This window comes from Euleptes europaea, chromosome 17 (genome assembly GCF_029931775.1).
Source record: "Euleptes europaea isolate rEulEur1 chromosome 17, rEulEur1.hap1, whole genome shotgun sequence".
In the NCBI taxonomy this organism is placed as follows: Eukaryota; Metazoa; Chordata; class Lepidosauria; order Squamata; family Sphaerodactylidae; genus Euleptes; species Euleptes europaea.
The window spans coordinates 11155860-11179776 of NC_079328.1; the positions used below are offsets into that span (position 1 = coordinate 11155860).

Genomic DNA, 23917 nt, shown 5'->3' on the forward strand with positions numbered 1-23917 from the left:
AACATAGATGCACAAAAGAAAGTACTGCTTCACACAGTTTAACACAGTTAAATTGTGGAACTCCCTGCCCCAGGATGTGGTGATGGCTGCCAACTTGGAAGGAGTTAAGAGGGGAGTGGACATGTTCATGGAGGAGAGGAGTATTCATGGCTACTAGTAAAAATGGATATTAGTCATGATGCATACCTATTCTCTCCAGGATCAGATGAGCATGCCTATTATATTAGGTGCTTTGGAACACAGGCAGGACAATGCTGCTGCAGTTGTCTTGTTTGTGGGCTTCCTAGAGGCACCTGGTTGGCCATTGTATGAACAGACTGCTGGACTTGATGGACCTTGGTCTGATCCAGCATGGCCTTTGTTATGTTCTTATGTTAGCACTAGTTAGTGCAGAAAGAGAATGGGGTCTTACCCAGATGTATATGTTAGTACCCCCAAAGACTACCACAGGACCCAACAGAACCTGCAAGTCAGTGCAACCATGCCACAGCATTAAGACTAGTCCTAGGTGGGCAGCTGAAACAGTTCTTACTTGTTTTCAGGGGGAAATGCTGTTACATTAAAATATTTTAAAGAGATTAAAGACTTACTAAATCTGCACCAGCTTGAAGCAGAACATCTGCAACATCAGTGTGTCCATTTTCACAGGCGTAAGTCAAAGCCGTGTCTCCTGTTGCAGTTGTAGCATGAACGTTAGCTCCTGTTGAAGAATATTGAATTATTCTCATAATGTATTCAAACTTGCTCATCAAACATCATTTGCTGAGTGTCAGTATGACAGACCTGAATACAGAAGGCATGGATAAGAAGCCCGGTAAAAAAACAATAAGGCTCGTCAGGGTCCAAAAACCTATTTTGGCTTGTGTTTTTTTGAATAGCAGAGTGTCCTATTATATAATCAAACTGCTCCTGTAGTTTTTTTTTCAATTTCAAAAACCTTTTAAAACTGGGTCACTGTTGAGGACATACAGAGCCAAAATAACCTGGGAACACATGGGGCAAACAGTGTTTGGATTCTGGTACCATGTGGTGTTGGGCAGGCCGCTTTCATTCCCATTCTGTAAATGGCAATATTAATGAATGGAGTCAAGACTTTTGCAAGGTTTCATCAAATAAGCATTTCTGAATACTTAAACTGGTATGTAAATTACTGCCCAGATTCCCCACAGTTCCAGAACTGTAACTATCCCTTCCTTCCACTGTAACAAGAGTTGTTCTCTAATTCTTCACTGCTGAAAAACAGCTGAAATGCCAAAAAAAAAAAAAAAAAAAAAAAGAGATGTCCGCTCAAATCTGCTAACCTAACCATAATCAATGCCATGGTATGCCTGTAAACGGATTGCTGGATTAATACTCATGTCACTTACACAGACAGCCATCCGACATAGTTTTGTACAGATTATTTTTCTAGTACTATTGCCTAAATGTGATAGAACTAAGGAAGAAGCACAGCAAAGTGATCACTGACCCAATCAAACCCAAATTGTTATTTTCATACTACAAGACAGGCAACTTCATCTCACTGACTATGAAATGAACTATCAAGAATGCTTAAATGTTACATTAACTAGAGCTACAGAAAACCTCCTAATCATCTTAAGCAATCCTCTGTAAATTCAACAGTTATTTCTAGAGGCTTCACCAACATTTTGGGTGAGAAGCAGGAGGACATTATATTTGCTGCCATCAAAAACAAGTTGGGGAGGAGCAAGACTATAGATTTAACTTACAATATGCAAGGCTTTTATAATTACCTTAACATTTAAACATTTGTTTCGCTCTATCAGACACACAGAGAAACATCCACCATCATTTAAGCTTACTACTGCAGCTGTACAGGCTAGAAATCTAAGAGGCCTTGAGAACTATGACTTGCCCCACCAGCTATAAACTGTACATCTTCTGTAACCATCCTAACTGCTAATAAACATACCTGCAGCCAGTAGGTATTTCACCAGCTCTAAGTGGCCCTCCTGAGCTGCTTCCATCAAAGGTGTAGAACAACCAAGTTCTATGTCAGCTCCTGCTTTGATGAGGAAGTCAGCTACTTCCGAAAAACCTCCACAGCACGCCAAAGTCAGAGCAGTTTCTTGTGTCTCTTCTGTCTGTGCATTAATATTAGCACCTATGAACCAAATGATGAAAAGATTACATACAATCACTAGCACCCCTACAGCCTTTACCTTCAGCGTTGCTAGTAATTACACTTCACTGATGTGGAACACATTTGTCTTTAAATTTGGATAACTCTCCAATATAAGGGTTGTCAGAATTAGCAGTGCTGGACTATTTTGCTAGTAAAGTTAATACTATAATCAGATTTAATTTATATACCACCTTTCCCCATGCAGTGGGGGAACGTGTGCTTGTATACAAGCATAGCAATTGACACCATATAAAAACAAAACAACAGCAATCAATCCATAAATTTACCCCCCCCCAAACTCTTTACATAATCTACCAACTGCAGAGCTACTCCATCCAAAGTTGGCAATATCCTTTACAGCGCATTCCTAAGGAGGGGTATTTCCATGGTGGTAGGGAGCGGCACAGCCGCAACGCCTCCTAAGAGGCTTCCTGGCCACCATGGAGGGAAAAACATGTTGTAGGAGGAGTAAAAAGCAAAATAACGCTGAAAAGTCCCCACAGGGGAAAGCAGGGCAATGCCACCTAAAAAGGAGGCACAGCCACACTGCTGCGGGAGGGGGTGCTCCAGGGGCAAAAGGGGCTACAAAGCTGCCTAAAGGCAGCTGTGCCCCCCAGGAACACCTCCTGGGATGCCAGCCTGGGGACTTGTGCCGGGTGGATGCCGGTGGGAGACTGTGCTAGCGGGGGAGGCTGGTGCAGCTCTGTGGTGCCCAGGAGTCAGCAGAAATGCCCCCCATGCCGGCATTTAGTGCCCATTATCATGGCATAAATGGACACTTACACCAGCACGGGGTCACATCGGCTCCTAAGCTGATTTGGGCCTACCCAGGAAAGTGCCCTTAAACTATCAGCTTTTCAGACACCCATCCCCTCTCTTGTACCTGGATTCCAGCTTCAGTTTGTTCTTGCTTAAATTTGACCACAGCACTTGAGCAACTGTCTAGGACAGACACAGTTACTTCTGGAGGCCAATTTAATAAAACAGAGGGCTTGGGTTATCAATCAGCATGTTGATGACATCAGACACCAAAGCTATGAATGATCAAATTAAGTGGCCAAATGACATGGGGAAAGGACAGATCTCTGAAGTTCTCTATGACAACTCTCAGGGAATCAGTTCAGACTCTCTGGTAACACAGAGATAAGGACTGACACCAGCGGACAGCCACTCCCTGCACACCCACTCTACTTTCCAGATGATTTAACAGAGTGCAGCATTCTACAGCATTTGCAGTCAAAACAATTTTGAAGAGGTACTGCCTTTATCCATCTGTACACAGAGATCTTCCACCAGACCAACCACTGCCAGTTGCACAGCTGGACCTTAAACCAGACTGAAATAAATCAAGGGCAGATGTATCATACAGGAAAATATAAAGATAGTGTGCCACCTCCTATTCAGTTCCTCACCTCTCCCAACCAAAATCTGACATTAGCTTACAATTACTTGGACTGTCTTTTGCTAAAGTAAAAGTAAAACTGTCCTCCCCTCTACCAAAGACCTATTAGCCTGTTAACATTAATCTGAAGGACCAATTTGAATTTATCGTAACAAGCTGATTAGACACAGCAAGCTTCCTGTTCTGAATAGGGTTGCACGCCCCATGAAGGCACATGTCCACAGCTTGAGGATGCTGCTGGACCCTGGCCTCCTGCTGGATAAGAAGCTGGTGGCTGTGAGGTGGCAACAGGAAAAGAGGCCTATTTGGTCCTGGCATCAAGACTGTGGAACTCCTTCCCCAGGGATATTTGTCTGTCTCCTTCTATCACTGTCTTTTGCCAGCAGAGGAAGACTTTTGTTTCTTCTGGAGTTCCCTCAATAATCCCTCCTCCCTGCCCTATGTTTTTAATTGGCGTCTGTGTGTGCGTGTAATTATTAAGTGCTGTCAAATTGCAAAAAATGTATTACATATTTACTTATATGCGAGGGGTTGTCATAAGCAAATATAATTTGTGGTTTTAAATTTGTTTTATGATGTATTTTTACACTGCTGTTTTTAAAGCTGCTAGTCTCCTTGGTGGCCCTGGCTGTGCTGAAAGCCGGGATATAAATCTTCTAAATAAATAAAACACAACCTATTCCTTGGACCCAAAATAAGTACATAGATCAATGACAATCACTATTTGCTCTGGAAATCTGGGGAAAGATAACGATTCACAAAGGATAATGGACACCACCCACACCAGTTTAAAATTGATGGGAGGACCACATAGCCAGCTGGGGTTAATCAAGCAGTAGTTAAATATGTGAGGTCAAAAGTCTTCCAGAAGCAAGTCATGAATTGCAGAGATCTTTTTTTAAAAAAGCTAGCAAAATACTGAGATGGAGGTATCAATGAGCCACCTTGTATACACACCTCTGAGCATGCTGAGGTTTACACAAATGGTGAGTAGAACGACATCATGCCCTTTTTGCTCAAAATTAATACTCTTCACACCACCCTATCCCCATACCTGTGCCACCACACCAACAAATCCCTCAGTAGACCCTACAGATAACTTTAAATGCTGCATCCAATCAACCAACATCACAACCACCACTCTCTCTCCTCTGCTGTTAGCCAACCCACCTATAATTTATTCATTTATACCCTGCCTTTCTCCCCACACGGGTGTCCTGGGAGGCGTTCCCAGGGCATTCCTGGGGGTGGAGCTGTGTCTTTTAGCAGCTTCCTAACTCCTTTTGGCGCAGGAATGCCCCTTCACGCTACAGCTGAGCCAGCAAAACAGCCGGCATAGCCTTGCTGAAGTCAATGGGTGAGTTTCCCGATTTACCTATTTTCCAACGGTTTATTTATTCTGTTTTCCGGCAGGGAAGCCCCACAGGAGGTGGCACGACTGTGCCACTCCCGGCTGCTACGTTTCTACCACCACCATCCCTTAGGAATGGACTGCTCGAGCATATGACTGGCCCAGTCACCCAGCAAGCGTGGGGATCTGACCCTGGGTCTCCCAGACCTTAGTTTGACACTTTAATTCACTACACTGGCTTTCTAAACCAAACAAAATAAAGCTGAAATAAAACAGAACACCAAGACAATGGCATTCCATGTCAGAGGACATGGCCTCAGCAGCACTGCCAGCATAAAGAATTCATCCGTGCAGAGGTAGCAGCTACTGGACCACATCTGGATTTCCATAGGTGTTGCCTTACCAGATTGTGGTTGATGAACCCCCTGTCAGCTGTCTGTCATCTCTCATAGCCCCAAGAGTACAGCAGCATACAGATCCACAGGAGGAAAGGAATGGACAAGAAGTCTACCTCTTTTGTCAAGGATTAGGCAGGCAAAAGGGGAGCCAGGAGTAAGTTGCTACAGAAGTAAAACTGTCCTCTTACCTTGTGCCAGTAGCAGAGCAACCATCTCCTCATGGCCCTCCCGAGCCGCTTCCATCAATGGAGTATAGCCTTCATCATTAACTTCCTCAAGGTTTGCTCCCCTTTCTATCAACAGAGCTGCCAGTTCCACATGTCCCCCACAAGCAGCGAGCGTCAGTGGAGATTCAAATGAATCAGCAGGCATGTTTACTTGAGCACCACTATCCAGCAACAAACGAGCTACCTCCACATGCCCATCCTGTTAAAATAAAAGCATAACTAATGAAAGAAATGGCCCAAACACCCCACCAAGGAACAGCTCAGTACCATTAAAATGCTAAAAAACTAGGATACATTCAGATTAAAATGCAAACAAACTGAGTTCACTAAACTTTTCATTTTAATTGTACCTACAGCACACCATTTCAAAAAGAAATGTGCATTGTTTCAAAATATCTCAGACAGAAAATATTTAGAGGGGCGGCTGTATCGGCCTGCTGCAGCAAAACTAAGCAAGAGCCTTGTAGCATCTTCAAGACTAGCAAGTTTTTATTCTTACGCAAGCTTTGGCAACTTCATTAGATGCATAAAAAAAAGGAAAAGAAATTGATACAATTTTTTTTTACTTTCTCACTTTCGACATTTGAGGCCCATCTTATCAAAAATTAGCTTCTAGCACTCCATTGTCTCCTTAACACTGGGTGGTCCAGCCATCCTTGATCCAGATCACACAGGGATGGCCATGTGTCTCTTCTCCCAAAAGGACCTTGCAAAAAACATACTCTCCCATATACACATTCCACCATCACAAGGTCAGGAATTTTTGCTAGTTCAGAACATAAGCCAACAGCTACTTGTTCCTAATTAATATGAAACTGAAAAAAAGAATGAAGTCCCAATCTCTTCAAAACTACTTCAATGAAGCTTTAATTAATTAATTAGATAGATTAATTAGATATTATTTAATGGAATAATACTTGCAAAAATTTAGAAGCAACGTATCATCTACTTCCACAGTTTACATTTAAGGGGAAAAATAAAAGTACTGAAGACTACCGATGCACTAATTTTAGCACACCAACAGAACTGTTCATGATATGCTGTGAACATGGTTGTTCACGCATCTATTTCAACAGAATTTAATTTCCATACAGAGGTCACTGGAACACCTCAGCACTTGCATTATTTGTGAGGTTCCATATCCAACTGGCTCTGCAGATCAATTCAAAGCTAAAATTTCATTTATGTCTCCTTTCGCATGGTGGAACAGATACTGTAATCACCAATCTGGTGCACTCTTTTTTTATTTGGATTATTGTACGCATTCGTGATTTTAACACCCCCCACCTCCAAGTTTATGAAACAATAAAACATACATACACTCTCTCACACAATTTCTAGGGATAATCATCTAGCAAATATTAATTACCGTTTTGAAACTGCCAGGATTGCTTAATATTGTATTGGCAATGGCACTCGTTCATTGTTATTAATTTTAATGAGTCTTTTTTTTAGGGAAGTTCTCCATTTCTAAAGTGGGAAAACTTCCCCACATCTCTGAACACGCATATTTCCAGGAGTCAGGAGTCACTTACCATGCAGGCCTCCATTAAAGCTGTGTGCATCTCATCTGTTTTGTGCTCTTGATCAGCTCCAGCTTCAAGCAGGAAACGAACCATATCTAAGTGACCTTCAAAAACAAACCAGATTAAACCCTGGGGAACAATCCAATACCAATGTGTGTGTGTGTAAAGTGCCGTCAAGTTGCAGCCGACTTATACAGCTCAATATATTCATGCACCTGGAATGCTGTAAGTGTCCATATGAAAGCATAAAGCATTCTTCGTATTTTCTATTTTAAGTTGATCTTTCAATGTATCTGAAACTCTGTGGGATCCGCTGCCATACATGCAGTGGCTGCTTCTGAATGATATAACCAGTGAGTGAAGATAACTGGGCAGGTCTTTCCCAAGGACAGTGGTCCTTTCTTAGTTTTTTAGTTGCAAGGCACCTAAGAAACCCACTAAACTAGACATATGCTCACCCTATTAAAATTTTAATACCGTCACTGTTGCTGAGCCTGTGATTTGAAATGAGTGAATCAATGACTTTCATACAGAAAACTTTATATACTCTGATATAACAGACTACACAGTTAGGGAGGGTGCAAAGGCAGAATGCAGTTCCAACTGGAACGCAGGGCTTTTTTATCCATTCTCTGATCACACCCAGTTGTAACTAATGCAATACGCTTTATGTGAGATTGACCCTGAAGACTGCTTTCCAGTAACAGAAGCTCCCAAACACAAGCAATAAGATGGTTGCATGGTGCTGGACAACACATTCTGCCAGAACTAAAAAGACTTCACTGGCTGCGGATTTGCTACCAGGGACAATTCAAGGTGCTAATTACTACTTTTAAATCCTTAAACAGTCCAGAAATAGGATACTTAAAGAACCAACTGATCTTATCTATGCTTCCTAGCCCGTTAACATCTTCTGGACTGGCCCTTCTCCTCTGAAGGGCAACCAGAGAAAGGGACACCTGTGTAGTTTGCACATCAGTTGAATTCCTTCCCCAAAGAGATTCAGATCAACATATGTCTGTTTTCTTGGACTTTTATTCAGTTCTCTCCTCCATGTTTTTTGTTTCGACTTCGGGGTTTTGTTTTTCTGATACTTTTTAACTATTATTATGCCAAGTTCAATGTGTAGTTTTATTGTTTTTTTCTGATATTAAGGGTGGGTTATTCATGGATTGTTAGTGATGGTTTATTGTTTCTGATTCTGCATCTCCATCATAAACTGCCTTGAGAGCCTTCTTAGGCCAGAAATTTTTAAAATAATGTTGCAGCACAAACCTTAAGGTCACCTTTCGTCTACCATTATTTAAAGACCTTGTTTTGCTCTATCAAATATTCTGCCACTGCAGTAATAAGCATTCCAAATATTCAGTTGGTGAGTTTTATTCTGACAAATTCCTTCAGGGGTATCAAAATAAATACTCTCCTGTAATCAGTTGTAAGATTAAAGTTCTAAACATAATCAAGCACTCAATGGACCAAAAGCCCCTTTTACTCCAAAATAAGCATTCAATACGTTTACCTGTGCTCAAGTGTAGTCAATGCTATGTATGTCTGCACTAAAAACAACAACACGGAGAACATAGCGACCTGGATAAATTCCCCAAAACAAGCCAATACACACACTAACTGATCATCTTACATAATTTATTATTATTTGTTAATACCTGTGCATGCATCAGTTTGCAAAGATGTTAGTGCGGAAATACTCCTGATAGTCAAGCACTAGAAGCACCCATCTTAAAACTTTAGAACCTATCTCGCTATTTCCTGATTGTCTCATTTGAACATTTTAACTGAATTATGCAATATATAACTGTGCCTACAAGTTTTAATGACATGCCATGCATTCTGTAGTGTATGACAAGTATTAGCAGTGTTCTATGCAGCCATCTTGGTCTTCCCTACAATCATTCAAGACACCTTACCTTTGTAACATGCCAGTGTCAGGGCACTTTCTTTGAACTCATTGGAGTGAGTGTTGATTCCTGCGCCGTATTCCAGAAGCACTCTCGCAACCTCCACATGACCAGCACTGGCTGCCTCCATTAAAGGAGTATGTCCATTTTCATTATGATCTTCAATATTTGCCCCTGCTTTCAACAGCACTTTCACAATATCCACAAATCCCCCCGCACAGGCATAAGTGAGTGCTGTATTACCTAAAAGGAGAAAATATGCAAAGATAACTCTTCAGTCCTGCCTCACTTGAACAAAGCAGAGGTTTAGGCATGTTAAAGCTGGAACTGAATGTTCATTTTCTCACTTTTGCCACTTGATCGTCATCAAGTTAATCATTTGTTCATCAGGATTATAATTTTTACACCATAATTCCTATCTGTGTCCCTACCATTACAAGCAGGGACCGAGGTGCCCTTTTAATGTTACAGCAGCACTGCAAAATTAATCTATAAATTCTAGAGGAGTAAACATGTTCTAACAAAAGCACACAGAAGTCTTGTGGAACCTTAAACACGAACAAGTCTTTAAAATCTATGCCACAGATGCAACCTTGTCTCCAAAAATTGATTCCCTTCTGGAAAAGGCTGCAGTCACTTGGCAGGGCTAACCACACAGGCCAACTGCACAAAGTCAAGGTATCAGTTGTTGGAAGTGACAATGTTTAGAGTGCAAAGGAACTGAGAAGAAGACCCAGGAGGGGGCGGGCAAGTGGTCAGCTAGACAGGGCTGTAAGGTTACAGACCCTTCCTCCCTTGTGTGTCACCTCTTATCTGTCCTTAGACTGGAAGTAGTCTCTCTCTCCCTCCTTAGCCAGCTAGTCAGCTAGAGGCAATCTCTGTCTCTCACCTTTCCTATCTGAAATGTAGTTCCCTAATAAACATTTAACTTTCCCTTTAATCAGTGAGTCTGGTGTTTCGCTGCATACTTAGCATTCTCTGCCAACATCAGTTAGCTGCTAAACCAAGCCAAAATTTGTGGATTCCTGACTATGGGGAATTAGGACTCCACCAGCTCACCCCATGGCCTGTGCCTTGACCAGTCTTCACAAATGGGAGGAGGAAATAATTAGGAAACCCTCTCCATCCTCAACCCCCCTACTGATTTACAGAGTCATAGTTTTCAGCACACCCAGGGTCTCTCCCAAGGATATAAAGTCCCCTACTTTGCCTGTAGGAATACCCCTTCAGCATCTGCACAGGGATCAGCCAGTTTACTTTCTGTGACGTTTACAAAGGGTACAGCACCCACGTCACTTAGGAATTATCTAAGCAATCTGCACACCATAAGATTGATGGGTACAGATCACACAAATGGGGACACAATCAGGCAAGTGGACATAATCACAACCCTTCAATCCATACAGGATTGGTATATTTGCAGAGAGGTACCACTAGGAAGAACAGGGAAAAGAGCCAGAGTGACTAAGATTTTGATAAACACTGGTAAACTTTGAACTGGCAGAGCTCAAAATCACAGCCAATCCCTATGGCTGAAGCAAAGGAATATGATGCCTCTTGGTTTCTTCAGGACCATGACATGCATCTTATCTCTGACAGGCACTCTTCCAAAAGTACTTTCTCAGGGGATGGGGCTTGCCTGAACTTCCTTGTTCAAAATACCAGCAAATTAATACACTTCTCAAACATGTCCTGGTAACACATCTATCTTTCTGCTGTCCAACTCTAGCAGACTCCTTCCTCTAATGCTTCCTCTGTGCAACAGGAGGACATGGACATGAGTGTGCTCTCCAACTTGCCCATGCATTTCAATGTGGCTTGGAGGACTGCCACATGGGCCAGGAGTTTATGTACTAACTCTACCTGCCAGACCAGCTGGAGAACTCGATGAATCTAGCTTCTACAAATGGCATTTTCTTGACATCCTCAAATGTGGAAAATATACTAAATTTGAATAATCCTTGAAAATTACTGACCTGTCATTTCAATAAGCTATCTAATAGGCTATTATTTTAGAGTACAACTCTCAATACACAAAAATGTTTTGCAGCAGCTTAAGTTATTGTCCACACAGTTAATTTCCTTCCAACAGTTACAAGCAGCCATTAAATATTGCTGCTTTTTTTAAAGTAACATTAACATTAACACTAACCCTGTTTCTCTTCTTAGGTTCAAGTATTTGCTTGAAAGAAGGACACTTACACCAACCTAGTCTTCAAGCTTACAAGCCTACAAGAGTACATAATCTGAAAATGTTTCCAATTTGCATTCACGTATTTTCACTGCCTTTAAGTACACTTACCTGTGGAAGACTGGGCATTGACATCAGCACAATGAACAAGCAGCAATTTCACAATATCCACATAGCCGCCACTGGCTGCTGCCATGAGTGGGGTTATGTCTCCTTTATTACCTCGATCTTCAACATTGGCATGCATGGCAAGCAGCACCTGCATAAGCGAAACAGAAGCTCACTAACACTGATAGTTATAATGCTGCTTCCCTGACCTTTTTGCCTTTAAAAGACCCACCATGTCAATTCTCCCAGTGCAGAGTTCAGCCAAAATACAATTTATTTGTGTTCTGTGTAGTGCCTAGTAGAAAGCAGGAAGTAGGCCCTGAACAGAACCCAATCCCTGCTCAAAGGGCTTACAAGACACAGAGGTTGGAAGGGAGACAGAAGAAGAAACTAAAAGACAGCATATGACAGAGAGAAAGAGGAGCCATTCAAAGCTGAAAAGTATATGGCAGTGAAATAGGGGAGATCACTAAACCAAAGCTGTCTGGAGAGTTGTTAGAGCTATTCAATTTGCTACCAGCATGGGGTGCACGGAAACAGCCCTGGGCTAGCAGACAAGCAGAAACTGCACCTGCTTATGCTCTTGCCACTTCCATACCATGTTCAGGGAGGGAAAAAGCACAGCATTATGGGAACTGCTTGTCTACTCTGCCTGTCTACCTTGCCCCCATCTCTCAGCCTTAACACGGGAGGAGGAGGGGCCAGAAACCACAACAGTGCTGTGCTATGGCAACAAGAGGCGGCTAATCTCAAGATTCAATAACTGCAGGCAAGAAAGCCTAGCCAGTTAGAGTACATCAGCTTCTCTTCTATCTTTAGTCTCTCCTGCAAACAAAGACAAGAGTGACCTGAACCAGTTTAATCCCATTAACCAGGCTACCTCTGAGACAGAAGGACTGATTCTAGGAACAGGGAAGTGTCTCCCAGACCAGCCCTGCAGCCAAGATCCGTCTTACAAAATACCTGTGTCCTGAACTTGCACCTGTTTGTCCTCATTGCCTCTCTCTCTCTCTCTCTCTCTCTCTCTCAAGCCTTAACACTAGAGGAACACTCCATCACTTATGAAGAGAGCCCCTGTGTGAGAACAGCAGGAAGCATCACTGTCACCTCATTTGAGAGGCTGCAGTGATGGTTGAATTGAACGCTTAATAATGCTTATTACCAAGTACAGAAGAGAGTATTATAACTCAGATGATCCATATTCACACCGCTCATTTCCTCAACCTGAAGTTCTTCCAAATTGCTAGGCTCCCACAATAATTTAAACAATCATTTGTCTCCAAATCCACTGTCCATAACCATCTTTGGCACAAAACAAGTGCAAGATCAAGTTTTAAGACCATGATCTTCCCAGATAGTGGCCCTTAGAATTTTGTTAACAACTGCATAAAGTTCCATGACCAAAATAAAAGCAGGGTTATGCAGGCAGGAGAAAGGGCTAAACAGAGACAGTAAGTTTGTTCTACAGAACTGATGCCACCTCAAAAAAACCCACTGCACTCCTCTTTCTGCAATAGGGCTAGTTGAGGGAACAAAAGCCAGACTCCATGGGGTGGGGTGGGGGTTAACATAGCAACTGGGCATCCACAATGCAGGTGGTCATTTACATTCACATTAACAGAACCAATTCACTTCTATAAAAGGCAGTAAAACAATTACTCTCAAGGTCATTTCCATTGGGAACCCAATTCTGCACAATGCCAGATATGTTCCTTAACCTCTAAGTGGTGACAAATAGGGAGAACAATATAGTGCATTTTCTGTATTCAACAGATCTCAACAGGAAAAACAGAGTTTCACTTACCTGTAACTGTTGTTCATCTGGTGGTCTTCTATGCAGGCAAACATTGGGGACTGCGCTTGCGCAGACCAGCCACGGATAAGATTTGTCAGCTTCTAATAAAATCGAAAGAAGGAGTGCTCCCCTCCCCCTGGGCATGCAACCTTCCCACCCAAATGGTCACATGACCCAGGGGGCGGGGGGACTCCACCCTCCAGTTCTCCAACCTGTCGCCACGGAACCACCCCCGTGAAGGAGAAGGTCCCACAGCAGGGAAGGAGGGAGGGATGTGTGCCTGCATAAAAGACCACCAGATGAACAACAGTTACAGGTAAGTGAAACTCTGTTTTTCATCTGCGTGGCTTCTCTGCAGTCCCACATTGGGAGAATAGCGAGCTCACTTACCAGAACGGTGGGTGTGGGACATTCACCGAAAGAGCGACATGGCACATCCTACCGCTGCCTCCCTGGGGGAATCCACGTCTACAGCATAGTGCTTCATAAACGTGGAGGGCGTAGACCATGTGGCAGCTCTACAGATGTCTCGAAGATCTATTTTGGAAGAAAATGCGACGGATGCATACGCTCTGGTCGAATGCGCCTTTATCATGGCTGGACACTCCTGGTGGGCAAGGTCGTAGGCTAATTTAATCGTTGACGTGATCCACCTAGAGAGGGTCTGTGGGGAGGCTCGACAGCCCTTACGGTAGCCCCCAAAACATACGGAGGTTATCATCCTTCCGGAAAGTCTGTGATCTCTTAATGTAAAAAAGGAGAGCTCTTCAAATGTCCAGGGAGTGTAAGGCCTTATCAGCATTGGAGGACGGATTGGGGAAAAAAAACGGGAGGACTATATCCTGGGACAGGTGAAAAGATGAGACAACCTTAGGTAAAAAAGAGAGCTTAGGCTTTAACACCACTCTGTCCAAGTGAAACTTGGTGAACGGTGGAGAGTGGGAAAGTGCTGAGAGATCGCTAACTCTCCTAGCTGATGCAATGGCTACCAGAAAGGCTGCTTTAAGCGAAAGGAAGGACAATTCACAGGTGGCCAGGGGTTCAAACGGAGGCCTCATAAGCTGGGATAACACTAAAGAGAGGCTCCATTGGGGCACAGGAGGGGCTACAGGGGATAGAGGTTAGTGAAACCTTTCAGGAATTTCTTAGACAACAGATGAGAAAAAACTGAGAGTCAATGTCTGAGTGAAATGCCGAAATTGCGGCTAAATGAACTTTAATGGAAGAGTTCGATAGTCCAACATCTTTAAGAGAGAGCAAATAATCAAAAACAGAAGACAACGGGCATGTAACTGGGGGAAAAGCATTAACCAGTGCCCAACTTGAAAAACGCTTCCACTTAGCGTCGTAGGATCTACGAGTGGAAGATTTCAGAGAGTGTAGCAAGACCTTGGCCACTCTATCAGACCACTGCCCTAAGGCCGTATCCTAGAAGCCGCGAGAGGAGGGGGTTCTTGGGAAGGAGGATGTACTCTCCGTGCGCCAGAGACATGAGTACTGCAAACCACGACCTTCTGGGCCAGAAGGGAGTGACAATGATGGCATCGGTCTTGTCGTGGTTCAGTTTGGCTAGTACTTTGTGCAGTAGAGGAAAAGGCGGGAAGAGGTAAAACAGGGCCCCGTTGCAGACTATTTGAAAGGCGTCTCCTAGTGAGCCTGGGCTCGCCCCTGCCCTTAATAGAACTGTGGACACACTGAATTGAGATGTGTGGCAAATAGGTCTATCTGTGGGTTGCCCCACAGCAGGAACAGCTGACTAAGACATTGGGTGTCTAGTGTGAGTTCGTTTGATTGATTTGAGTGACGACTCAGAGTGTCTGCAAGCGTGTTGCTTGTGCCCGCTACGTGGATTGCTACGATAGTGACCCGATGTGCTATGGCCCATTCCCAAATGTCGGTGGTCTCTTTGCAGAGCGAAACGGACCCTGTGCCGCCCTGCTTGTTAAGATAAAACTGGGTGGTGGAACTGTCCTTAGCAACCTGAATGTGATGTCCTTCCAGGTGTCCTGGGAATGAAGACAGAGCAAGTCTAATAGCACTCAGCTCGAGTAGGTTGATATGTAACTTAGACTCTAGAACAGACCATGTGCCCTGTTGCAGTGAGCCCCCCAGCCTGAGAGGGAAGCATCAGTGAAGAGGTGTATTTGGGGGGAAGGGCGGTAGAATGGGACGCCTGAAAGAAGGTTGATGTCAAGTGACCACCATCTAAGAGAAACTATAGCATATCTGGGAATGGATAAACGTTTGTACTGTGGTTCTACGTTAAGCTTAAACGCCCGAAAAAACCAGTTTTGAAGGGGGCGCATGAGTAGACGTGCAAATTCCACCACAGCTGTGGTGGAGGCCATGAGGCCTAGGAGTTTTTGTATCCTATGGGCCGTCTGGAACCTGTTTCTAGTGAACCGGGATACTACTGCCTTAATGACATGGGCTCTTTGTGTTGGGAGGAATGCTCGAGCTTGTTTGGCATTCAAACGTGCTCCAATAATATCCTGCACCTGTGAAGGGACAGGTCTGGATTTGGAGAAATTAACTAAGAGGCCCAAATTATCCAGGACTGAAAGAATTAGATCTACTTGAGAGATCAGGCTTTGTTGAGAGGTGCCCACTACCAGCCAATCATCAAGGTAGGGAAAAATAACACACCCCTTCAACGCAAGGTGTGCCACGACGACTGATAGGCATTTGGTGAAAGTCCTAGGGGCCGTGGATAGCCCGAAGGGTAAAACATTATATTGATAACATTTACCATCGCACTCGAACCGTAAATACTGTCGACATTCTGTGTGGATTGCAATGTGAAAGTAAGCATCACGGAGATCCAATACCACAAACCACATATGCTTATCTAAGAGGGGGAGTACTTCCGGAAGTGAAAGCATACGAAATTTTCTGGTTTTAACAAACTCATTGAGCTCCCGGAGATCCAATATAGGACGTTTCCCCCCCTTTTTGTCGACAAGGAAAAAGTGGGAGTAAAAACCGCGTGCCTGGTTAGAAGGTGGAACCTCTGAAATAGCTCCTTTGGAGAGGAGGTTATGTATCTCCTGTATAAGCAAGTCGAGGGCCGGAGAGGTCGATCGGACTGGGGCTTGGTATGGGGGTAATGTATCAAACTCTATGAAATATCCAACATTTATTATTTTCAAAACCCAAACATCATTTGTGATTGCGAACCAAGTATGGTAAAATGTAGATAAAGGGTCGGAGAAACAAACAGAAACCTCTAGTCATGCCTTTTTAGGCTTATTTGGACGGCCAGGAGACATTCTGGGACCCTTACGGGCCCTAGGCCTATGCTGGAACTTCCTTTCTTGCTGGGTATGGGGAAAGGAAGAACGAAATTGGGAATGGTGAAAGGCGCCTGGAATCTATAAGGGCGGGAAGCCTGAGTGGTCTGTTGACCAAAATACCGTTGCTTGGAAACGGGGACATGAGGTGTAATACCTAGGGATTTTGCATTTCTTATTTTTCTTAAGACGTTCGAGGAAGGTGTCAGTTTGGTCGCTAAATAATGAGGTACCCTCGAAGGGCAAATCCTCAATGCGAGACCTAGTGTCATAAGGGAGGGTGGATTGACGCAACCAGGCATGCTGTCTAATGACTATGGCGGAGGCAATAGCCTTACTCGATGAATCCGCCACATGGCGTGCTGCTGTGAGTTGCTGTCTCGACGGCAACGGGAGCGAGAAGATGTAGGGCTGCGAGACCGGCGCCAGGATTCTTGGCCGGGTTCGAGGTGTCAGGCCTGCTCACTATGTTTTAGATAGTTTCGTTTTCTCACAGACTTTCGTTCAAGGACTGTTTCCCTAAAACTGCATTCCTATTCCCTTTGAAGCTAGCAGGTGCCCGTGGGAGCCGTGGTGTCTCTAGACTGTTTGAGGTTATCTCATAAGACTGTATTGCTGCCGCTTTTCTAGTGTTCTTATATTATCAAGTGCATACCATTTCCCCCCCATTCCTGTCTTTGAATTTCTAAGCTCTGCTTGCCTGTGATACCATTAAACCAACTCTTTTGGACTACTAAGTCTCCTGGTGTGGCTTTTGGTTTTCGATGGGACAAGTGCTTACACGAGGTGAGATGAGCTCTGATTCGATAGTGCAAGGCTCTTGTCAGCCGAAGTATGCCGAGAGGCCCGGTGGGTGTCTGCAGGGGGTTGCAGGTGAACCGAACCATCTTGGGCCACTGCAGTCGCCGACGCGTACCCAGTCTCGGTATCGAGATCGGTGGTGAGGTGACCTCGAATGAGACGGGCGACGAGAGGAGCTGCGGCCATGGCCATCTTGCGACCCTGGGGCAATGAACTTCGCCGGTCAAATAACTTGCGAGGCAGGTGCCTTGGGAGGCTTGTCTCGCTTGGAAGTCCCACCCGCAGTTCGGCAAGAATTTTTCGTGGAGGGCCCCGGTTCATCTAACTGACCTTGAGAAGATGTCGACGGGCCCGCTGCTGGATCTGGATGAAGGGACTCTTTGTAGAGATGGGATAGAAGGCGAGATGAACGGCCTTTCAAGGCCTTTGTGGTGAGCTTGGCGCAGCTCTTACAAGTTGAAGAAATATGGCCTTCTCCCAAACAGAGAAGACAATCCTGATGAGTGTCTGTCTTTGCCACTTTAGTACCACAAGTACGGCACTTTTTGAAAAGAGGAGCCTTTTTGGATTCCATTGCTGGAGACAGAAGCTAACACGTTCTCTCTCCATGGCGGCAAAACGAGAACTGGAGGGTGGAGTGCCCCCTCCCCCTGGGTCATGTGACCATTTGGGCGGGAAGGTTGCATGCCCAGGGGGAGGGGAGCACTCCTTCTTTCGATTTTACTAGAAGCTGACAAATCTTATCCGTGGCTGGCCTGCACAAGCGCAGTCCCCAATGTGGGACTGCATAGAAGCCACGCAGATGAACCAGTGAGTTAGGAAACAAAGCAAACAAATTATAACCTGAGATACAGGTGAGCAGGACAACCCCCACCCCCGCAAGATATTAAACCACCAGTGTCAGGAACACAAGGCAAGTTTGGCTGTATCTTAATACTTGCAAGTGTACATCTCTACCACAGGCATTGCACCAACATCATAAAAAGTTAACTTTAGCAATTCATCAGAAATTCATCATCATCATTCAGTGACATGACAACAGTTCTAACTTTCACTCTGATGCATGTCCTTCGCAACTTTGCTTTTACAGTCAGATCTGGCCAGAATTAAGCCTTCCAATGGAATGCAAGTTACTGCTGGACTTCCTACAAATTTCAGCATAAGAGTACCAATATGGATGTTTTAGGAATGCCACATATTTCAATTATGGCTAAAGACAAAAGGAAGTTTTCCCTTTTCACTGAAAAATGAAGAGAGCTAAAACACTTTATATGTAAAAGGCCTCTCATTTTGAGAGCGCACAAGAACAGTTTAGCTGACTACTACCCACTCACTTGTGCCAACTCATAATAACCAGCTGAACACGCCAAACAAAGGAGACTTTCCCCTTCCTCTGTGTGTTCATTTACGCTCCTTCCTTCATCCAGTAGCTTCCGGACTGCATTTACATCCCCGTCTGAGCATGCTTCTGCCAAACTGCGACTGGAAGAAAATGTTAAATACAATAAATACATATGGAAAATATATGACATATCCCCCACAAAGGGTAACCTACCATTAACTAAAATGGTTATAGCATACAACTTTCAAATTTAGAAAGCCAGTGTCCTTTAAAAAGGGGTTCATGCAAAAAGGCATTCTATATAAGGCATTCAAAGGGGGTGGGAACCTAGCAATGTAAAACTCTGGCCCTTCTCAGATAGTATTTTCCTACTGAGACTGTTTCTAGGGAGAGGCCAACAAACTTGCATGCACCTTCCTGGATCCCTTTTGACAGGAAGAGAATGTTTGAACCAGGAAATTCTGCATTTATTTAAAGAATGCAAATAGGATCATCTGGAGAACCTGCCATTCCAAGTGACAGAACTGAAGAGCCGTAATGCCTTGAAAAAAGTTTGCATCTGGAGAAGAAACAAGATGGGCTTTGAGGGTTATCTCTGTAAAGCTGTGTGGTAGCTCCAAGGATAGTAATGGTAGGGAATTTTTACATGTGTGTGTGTGTGTGTGTGTGTGTGTGTGTGTGTACACACACACAATTAATAAAGCCAAGATTGCACTAGAAGTGAAAAGGGTAGGATCAAGATTTTAAAATTATTTAGGTTTGGTACAATGGTACTCCTGACGTCGCTGGAAACATTTTTTTAAAATTAACATTTTATCCAAACAGAACAGGATATACAAAATACTTCCAAGATTCTTGGATATGCAGGAATAACTAGGAATGAAATTGGATAAAGATCAAGCATTGGTATCTTCTAAGTAACTAAACAGAAATCTGCCGATATTTAAGGCAGAGTATTTCTTCCCTTTAGGCCAACCTGTGACATATATTTTCCCCATTATTGTGGAAAGTGGAAGATACTTATAAAACATGGCACACTGGTTTTGATATTCAAAGTCTTAAAGTTCAGCTTTTCATAGAAATTAAAATCTCATATGCAGAAGTGAATATAGTAGTAATAATGAAGTTAAATGTTAATGCTTACTCAATATGCATCTGCTATATAACCAGACTTGTAAAGTAGTCCAATAGTTTAAAAAGTCTATAAAATAAAGCCTGGCCTCATTTCCTTACTACTGATCAGTGTACAAATCAAAGCTGAGAACAAGGCAGATGCTGAAAAACTACTATTCGAAACAAGAGGTATGGCAAAAAAATAGTAGAACAGTGCCAAGAAGGGCAAAAATCTTAAACACACTGGTCAATAACAGGCATGCCCCAATCTGGCATACTGGAATTTCACAGCATAGTAAAACTGTATTTCTTCCCACCCTTTATTAAGAAAGCTATTAAAAATCACTATGCAACAAGACCAGCACTAGTAATGCTTTTGTCTGTTATTCAGACAATTGTCTATAATGGAAGCCTGCAACCCAATAAGTAGTCAATTAGTTCAATTTCACATGTGAAATTCAACCCTTGCCATCGTACCCCACCACCTCTATGCCCCAGGATCCTTCAGCGGTCTGTCACATATTAGTTTTTCCTGGCATGCTGTTCAGTCGCAGGAAATGCTTCACTGCTCAACTGTGTCCTCCACCTGCTCCTTTCCTTCTGGTTCCCCTTTCTCAGCAAACAGCTTGTTTTCTGTCCTTCATCTTCAACCACCCCGCTTGTAGTTTTCTTGTCCCTCACCCTCCTTTAATTTCTGGATTGCTTCTGTTTCAGCCTTCCTGTCCCTAAAATCCGTACGAGGGTTTCATCCCTTCATCCCAGTTGAGCTTTCTTGTCCCTCACTGATGTATGTTTTGCTTCTGAAAACTTACCCAAATTGCTAGAATGTTCATGAATGTTCTATAACATCACACTATCTTTGTTTTCAGCACCACAACTACACAATATAATATAGACTGTGTAACACCCACTTTCATGGCGCCTATCAGAATGCAGAGTGAGCCTGATGGCACTGAATTGTCTGTTCTAGCTCAAATCTCCATCTCTTACCATTAAAAGCTTCTTTAAAATGTCATTCAGTGGCCAGCATGGCCACAAGTGGTCAGCCATTTATACTTTTGGTTATACTTCTGAAATTCAGATCAAGACCTGCTGTTGTTGCTTTATGCACCAATAAAATTAAGAGCAGCAGTTGCAAAACGCGCCCAAAACAATTAGCTCTGATTACCTGTTTTTCAAGGCGATATAACCACAGCAATATATATGTAAACTCAGTACATACTTGTCCACTTGTCCCGCATTGTGATTGTTCTCTGCTCTCATCCGCGTCAATGCAGCAGCAGCTTCATCCAATGCACAGCTGACAGAAGAAGTCAATCTTCGGAGCACTTCAGGATCTGCGAAGGCTTTACCATCGGCAGTGGACAATTTACCAATTCCTTCAGCGTATATGTTGAGGTTAGTATGAAAACCACACAAAAAATGCAGAGAGACTGTTTTAAAATTCAGCCACATGCACTATTGGTTAAAGTAGTCAGTTACAAACATGCCAGGAAATTAGAAGCTCCTTTGGCTCTACAAGAGGTTTAAATGTAACACTGAAAAAACAAAGCTAGCTCCAGGACTTGACAATTTTTATCACCTGTCCTTAATTCCAACTCCTCTATTTTATTTTTATTTTATAAAAATCATCCCAAAATAAGAAATGCAATAAGGATGAAGGATGAAAAACGTTCAGTGGTATGAACATTTGAGGCTTCAATTCTGTTTTAGTTAATTTAAAGACTGCATCAATTTACAGACAAATTTGAAAAAACTGGAATCAGATACAGATTGAGATGTAAAGGGCAATTCACTGTTGACAGACTATCTAAATTATGCTATTTTCCATCATTTCAATATACTCAGAGGCAAGTTTTAGATACTTGATCATGCATTAAGTTAAAATACACTAAAATTTGTACTGTGTAACCTAATACAGCTTAAAGTTTACCCCAACTTCTTCTTAGTATTAGTTCATTTCAGTGCCACATTATGTACCATTCTAACTTTTCTATTAGCTTTTCTATTAAGAACTGTACCAAAATTTTCTAGCTAACGGCTTGTATCCAAGGAGCTGCCACTGGGAGGTATGCTTGCAGTCCCTTGATCACTGCAAAGAGGAGTCTTCCAGTGAATGGCCACACAGGTCAAGAGGCTGCAGGATGGGTGGGAGGAGGCTAAAATCTCCTCCGCTTCTCTGTTCCATCAGGTGGCACCGATGCCTGGGACAACTTCACTCCCTTCCCTCTCCTCCTGTAAATTTCCTGGACTTATATAGCTATTCCTTCACACAGATCCCTAGACCTTAATAATTAATCTTTCCAGAGTCAAAAGGGCTTCAAGAGAGGACAGGAATGAGGTGGGGAGGAATCAGTTCCCCATTGGCAGTTACCAGATACAAGCCAATCTATATACAGTTTTATCCTTCTATATCCTTTGGCCTTATATTTGTCTATTTTAAAAATAGGAAGCTCGCGTATACTTGTATACACACTAAATCAGAGCACAGGCAAACAAGCATGTAAAACCACTTTTTATCATGATATAACTATTAAAAATCCAACCACAAATAAGCCAGCAAGTAGCAAATGTTCTTTTACAGTTTTAAAATTAGCATCTGGTTAAGCTGCAACATGTAGAACAGCCCTAAAACATCTAATGGATGCTCACAGCTTTTGTTCAAGTTCTCTTATCCCTCAGTTCACAAGCACTCTATGCCAATTACGAATGTACACATTGTTTATTCTGGCAGGAATAAATCTTGCAACTCATGCTTACTTGGAAAGGATCTGAAGGAAGCAAGTTGCCTTTTCAAGGCTCAGTACTAAGGATGTCCTCCCACCCCAACTAAAAGCTGGGCTGAGAACGGCAGCTTACTTCCTGCGCTGCACTGTGCATTGGAGACACTCCAAGTACCTCCAAAGCTCAGCATGGTGTCACAGGCATGATCTCATTTCTCCTTTTCAAAGGGGGAGGTCAGGATCAGAAATGGCAAATTTTAGCTATCTATTAAGGCCAGCCCAAATTTGTGGATCTCTGCTCATTTGCATTACATATGCTGAATTTCAATTTGTCCTTCAGCGTGAAAAAGTACTCCGAAGCATTTACCAAGTTCCAATATACCTCACCTCTTCATTTGAAATAGCAGCGCTCATACACAGGCACAAAAACATAGCAGCTGAGGAACTCCCTTTTCCGGAGTAGAGGTGTGAAAGCCTGGTGGGGGCGGGGGGGGGAGGAAATTTCCCCACAAAAAAGCACTGTACAATGTCCCCTCTCCTGGACGACTCACCCCACTCCAATTTTTCCATTAGAAAAATTGGAAATATCAGAATGAGTGAAATGCTTTTTAACACTCATTCAAAATATGGAGTATGACAAATATGTAAGTGCACTGCAGACTACACATCAAAGATATCTTTTTAAAATGTGATATTTGTCTATAATTAATATGATGTAATGTGCATACTGATAATACACTATTGAAGAATGCAGTGTTATAAAGTTTAAGTCTATATCCATATATGTTGCTAGCCCTGTTCAGACTGTATGACACTGTTTCTGTCCAACAATAGTCCCATTTGCCACAAAATTTATGTTTTCTATTTGCAGCTGAAGTGCCCCCTAAAGGCCATCAAGACATAAAAACTTTTGGAGTATATGGGTAATCTCTGCCCTTGACCCATTTCAGTCTGGTTTAAGGGACAGAAGCAATGTTGATTGCTCTGGTGGGCAATCTCTATATGCAGCAAGACAAAGATAATCCTTTTGTGTCGGTCTGATTCAAATGATAGTGGCCTATAACACAGAACAACACTCCTATAATGTTTTGCTGTGTAAATATTGTGTGTCTGTTTTATTTTTGTGAATTAATGTGGGGTTTTATATGTATGTTTGCAGTGGTTTAAAAATACGGGCCTCTAAGTTTTTCTTTCTTTCTTTCTTTTTTTAGTTTTTCTTTAATATTACAGTCCACGACTAGTATATAAATAAAGGAAACATTAATTACAAAAGGGATAAAGGTAATATACAAAAATTAATTAGTAAACACAGGATAGTCCTAATGGATACCAGCTAAAACCACACATGTCAGACAACAAATTGGCACTTGGACACTCTCCTGGGCAAATACTAAAAATTAGGTCATTTCAGTGACTGAAAGCACTGCCACTGTTCAGTGTTGAAGGCCCTTCCCACTTTTTTTATGATTACAGACCACGGTGCAAAACCGGGCAACCAATCATATGGTGGTTCTTATCTGACAGCAGATATTCAAGCCTAATTTTATTAGATCTTCCTGGAAACCTTTCTAGCAATGGTCCGATAGTT

General features: G+C 42.9%; 1 protein-coding gene across 8 annotated transcripts in view; it reads right to left on the bottom strand.

Annotated features, from left to right (window-relative positions):
* The window catches only part of ANKHD1 (ankyrin repeat and KH domain containing 1), a 125878-nt gene that overhangs the window by 58383 nt on the left and 43578 nt on the right, over positions 1–23917 (bottom strand). For all 8 annotated transcript variants that reach the window (XM_056862630.1, XM_056862628.1, XM_056862625.1 and 5 more), the window contains exons 3-10: positions 20829–20985; positions 18486–18633; positions 11269–11416; positions 8976–9209; positions 7060–7154; positions 5486–5723; positions 1934–2125; positions 591–700 (exon numbers count right to left, since the gene is read on the bottom strand). In XM_056862630.1, the coding sequence (XP_056718608.1) occupies positions 591–700; positions 1934–2125; positions 5486–5723; positions 7060–7154; positions 8976–9209; positions 11269–11416; positions 18486–18633; positions 20829–20985 (1322 nt within the window). The remainder of the gene's footprint in view (positions 1–590; positions 701–1933; positions 2126–5485; positions 5724–7059; positions 7155–8975; positions 9210–11268; positions 11417–18485; positions 18634–20828; positions 20986–23917) is intronic.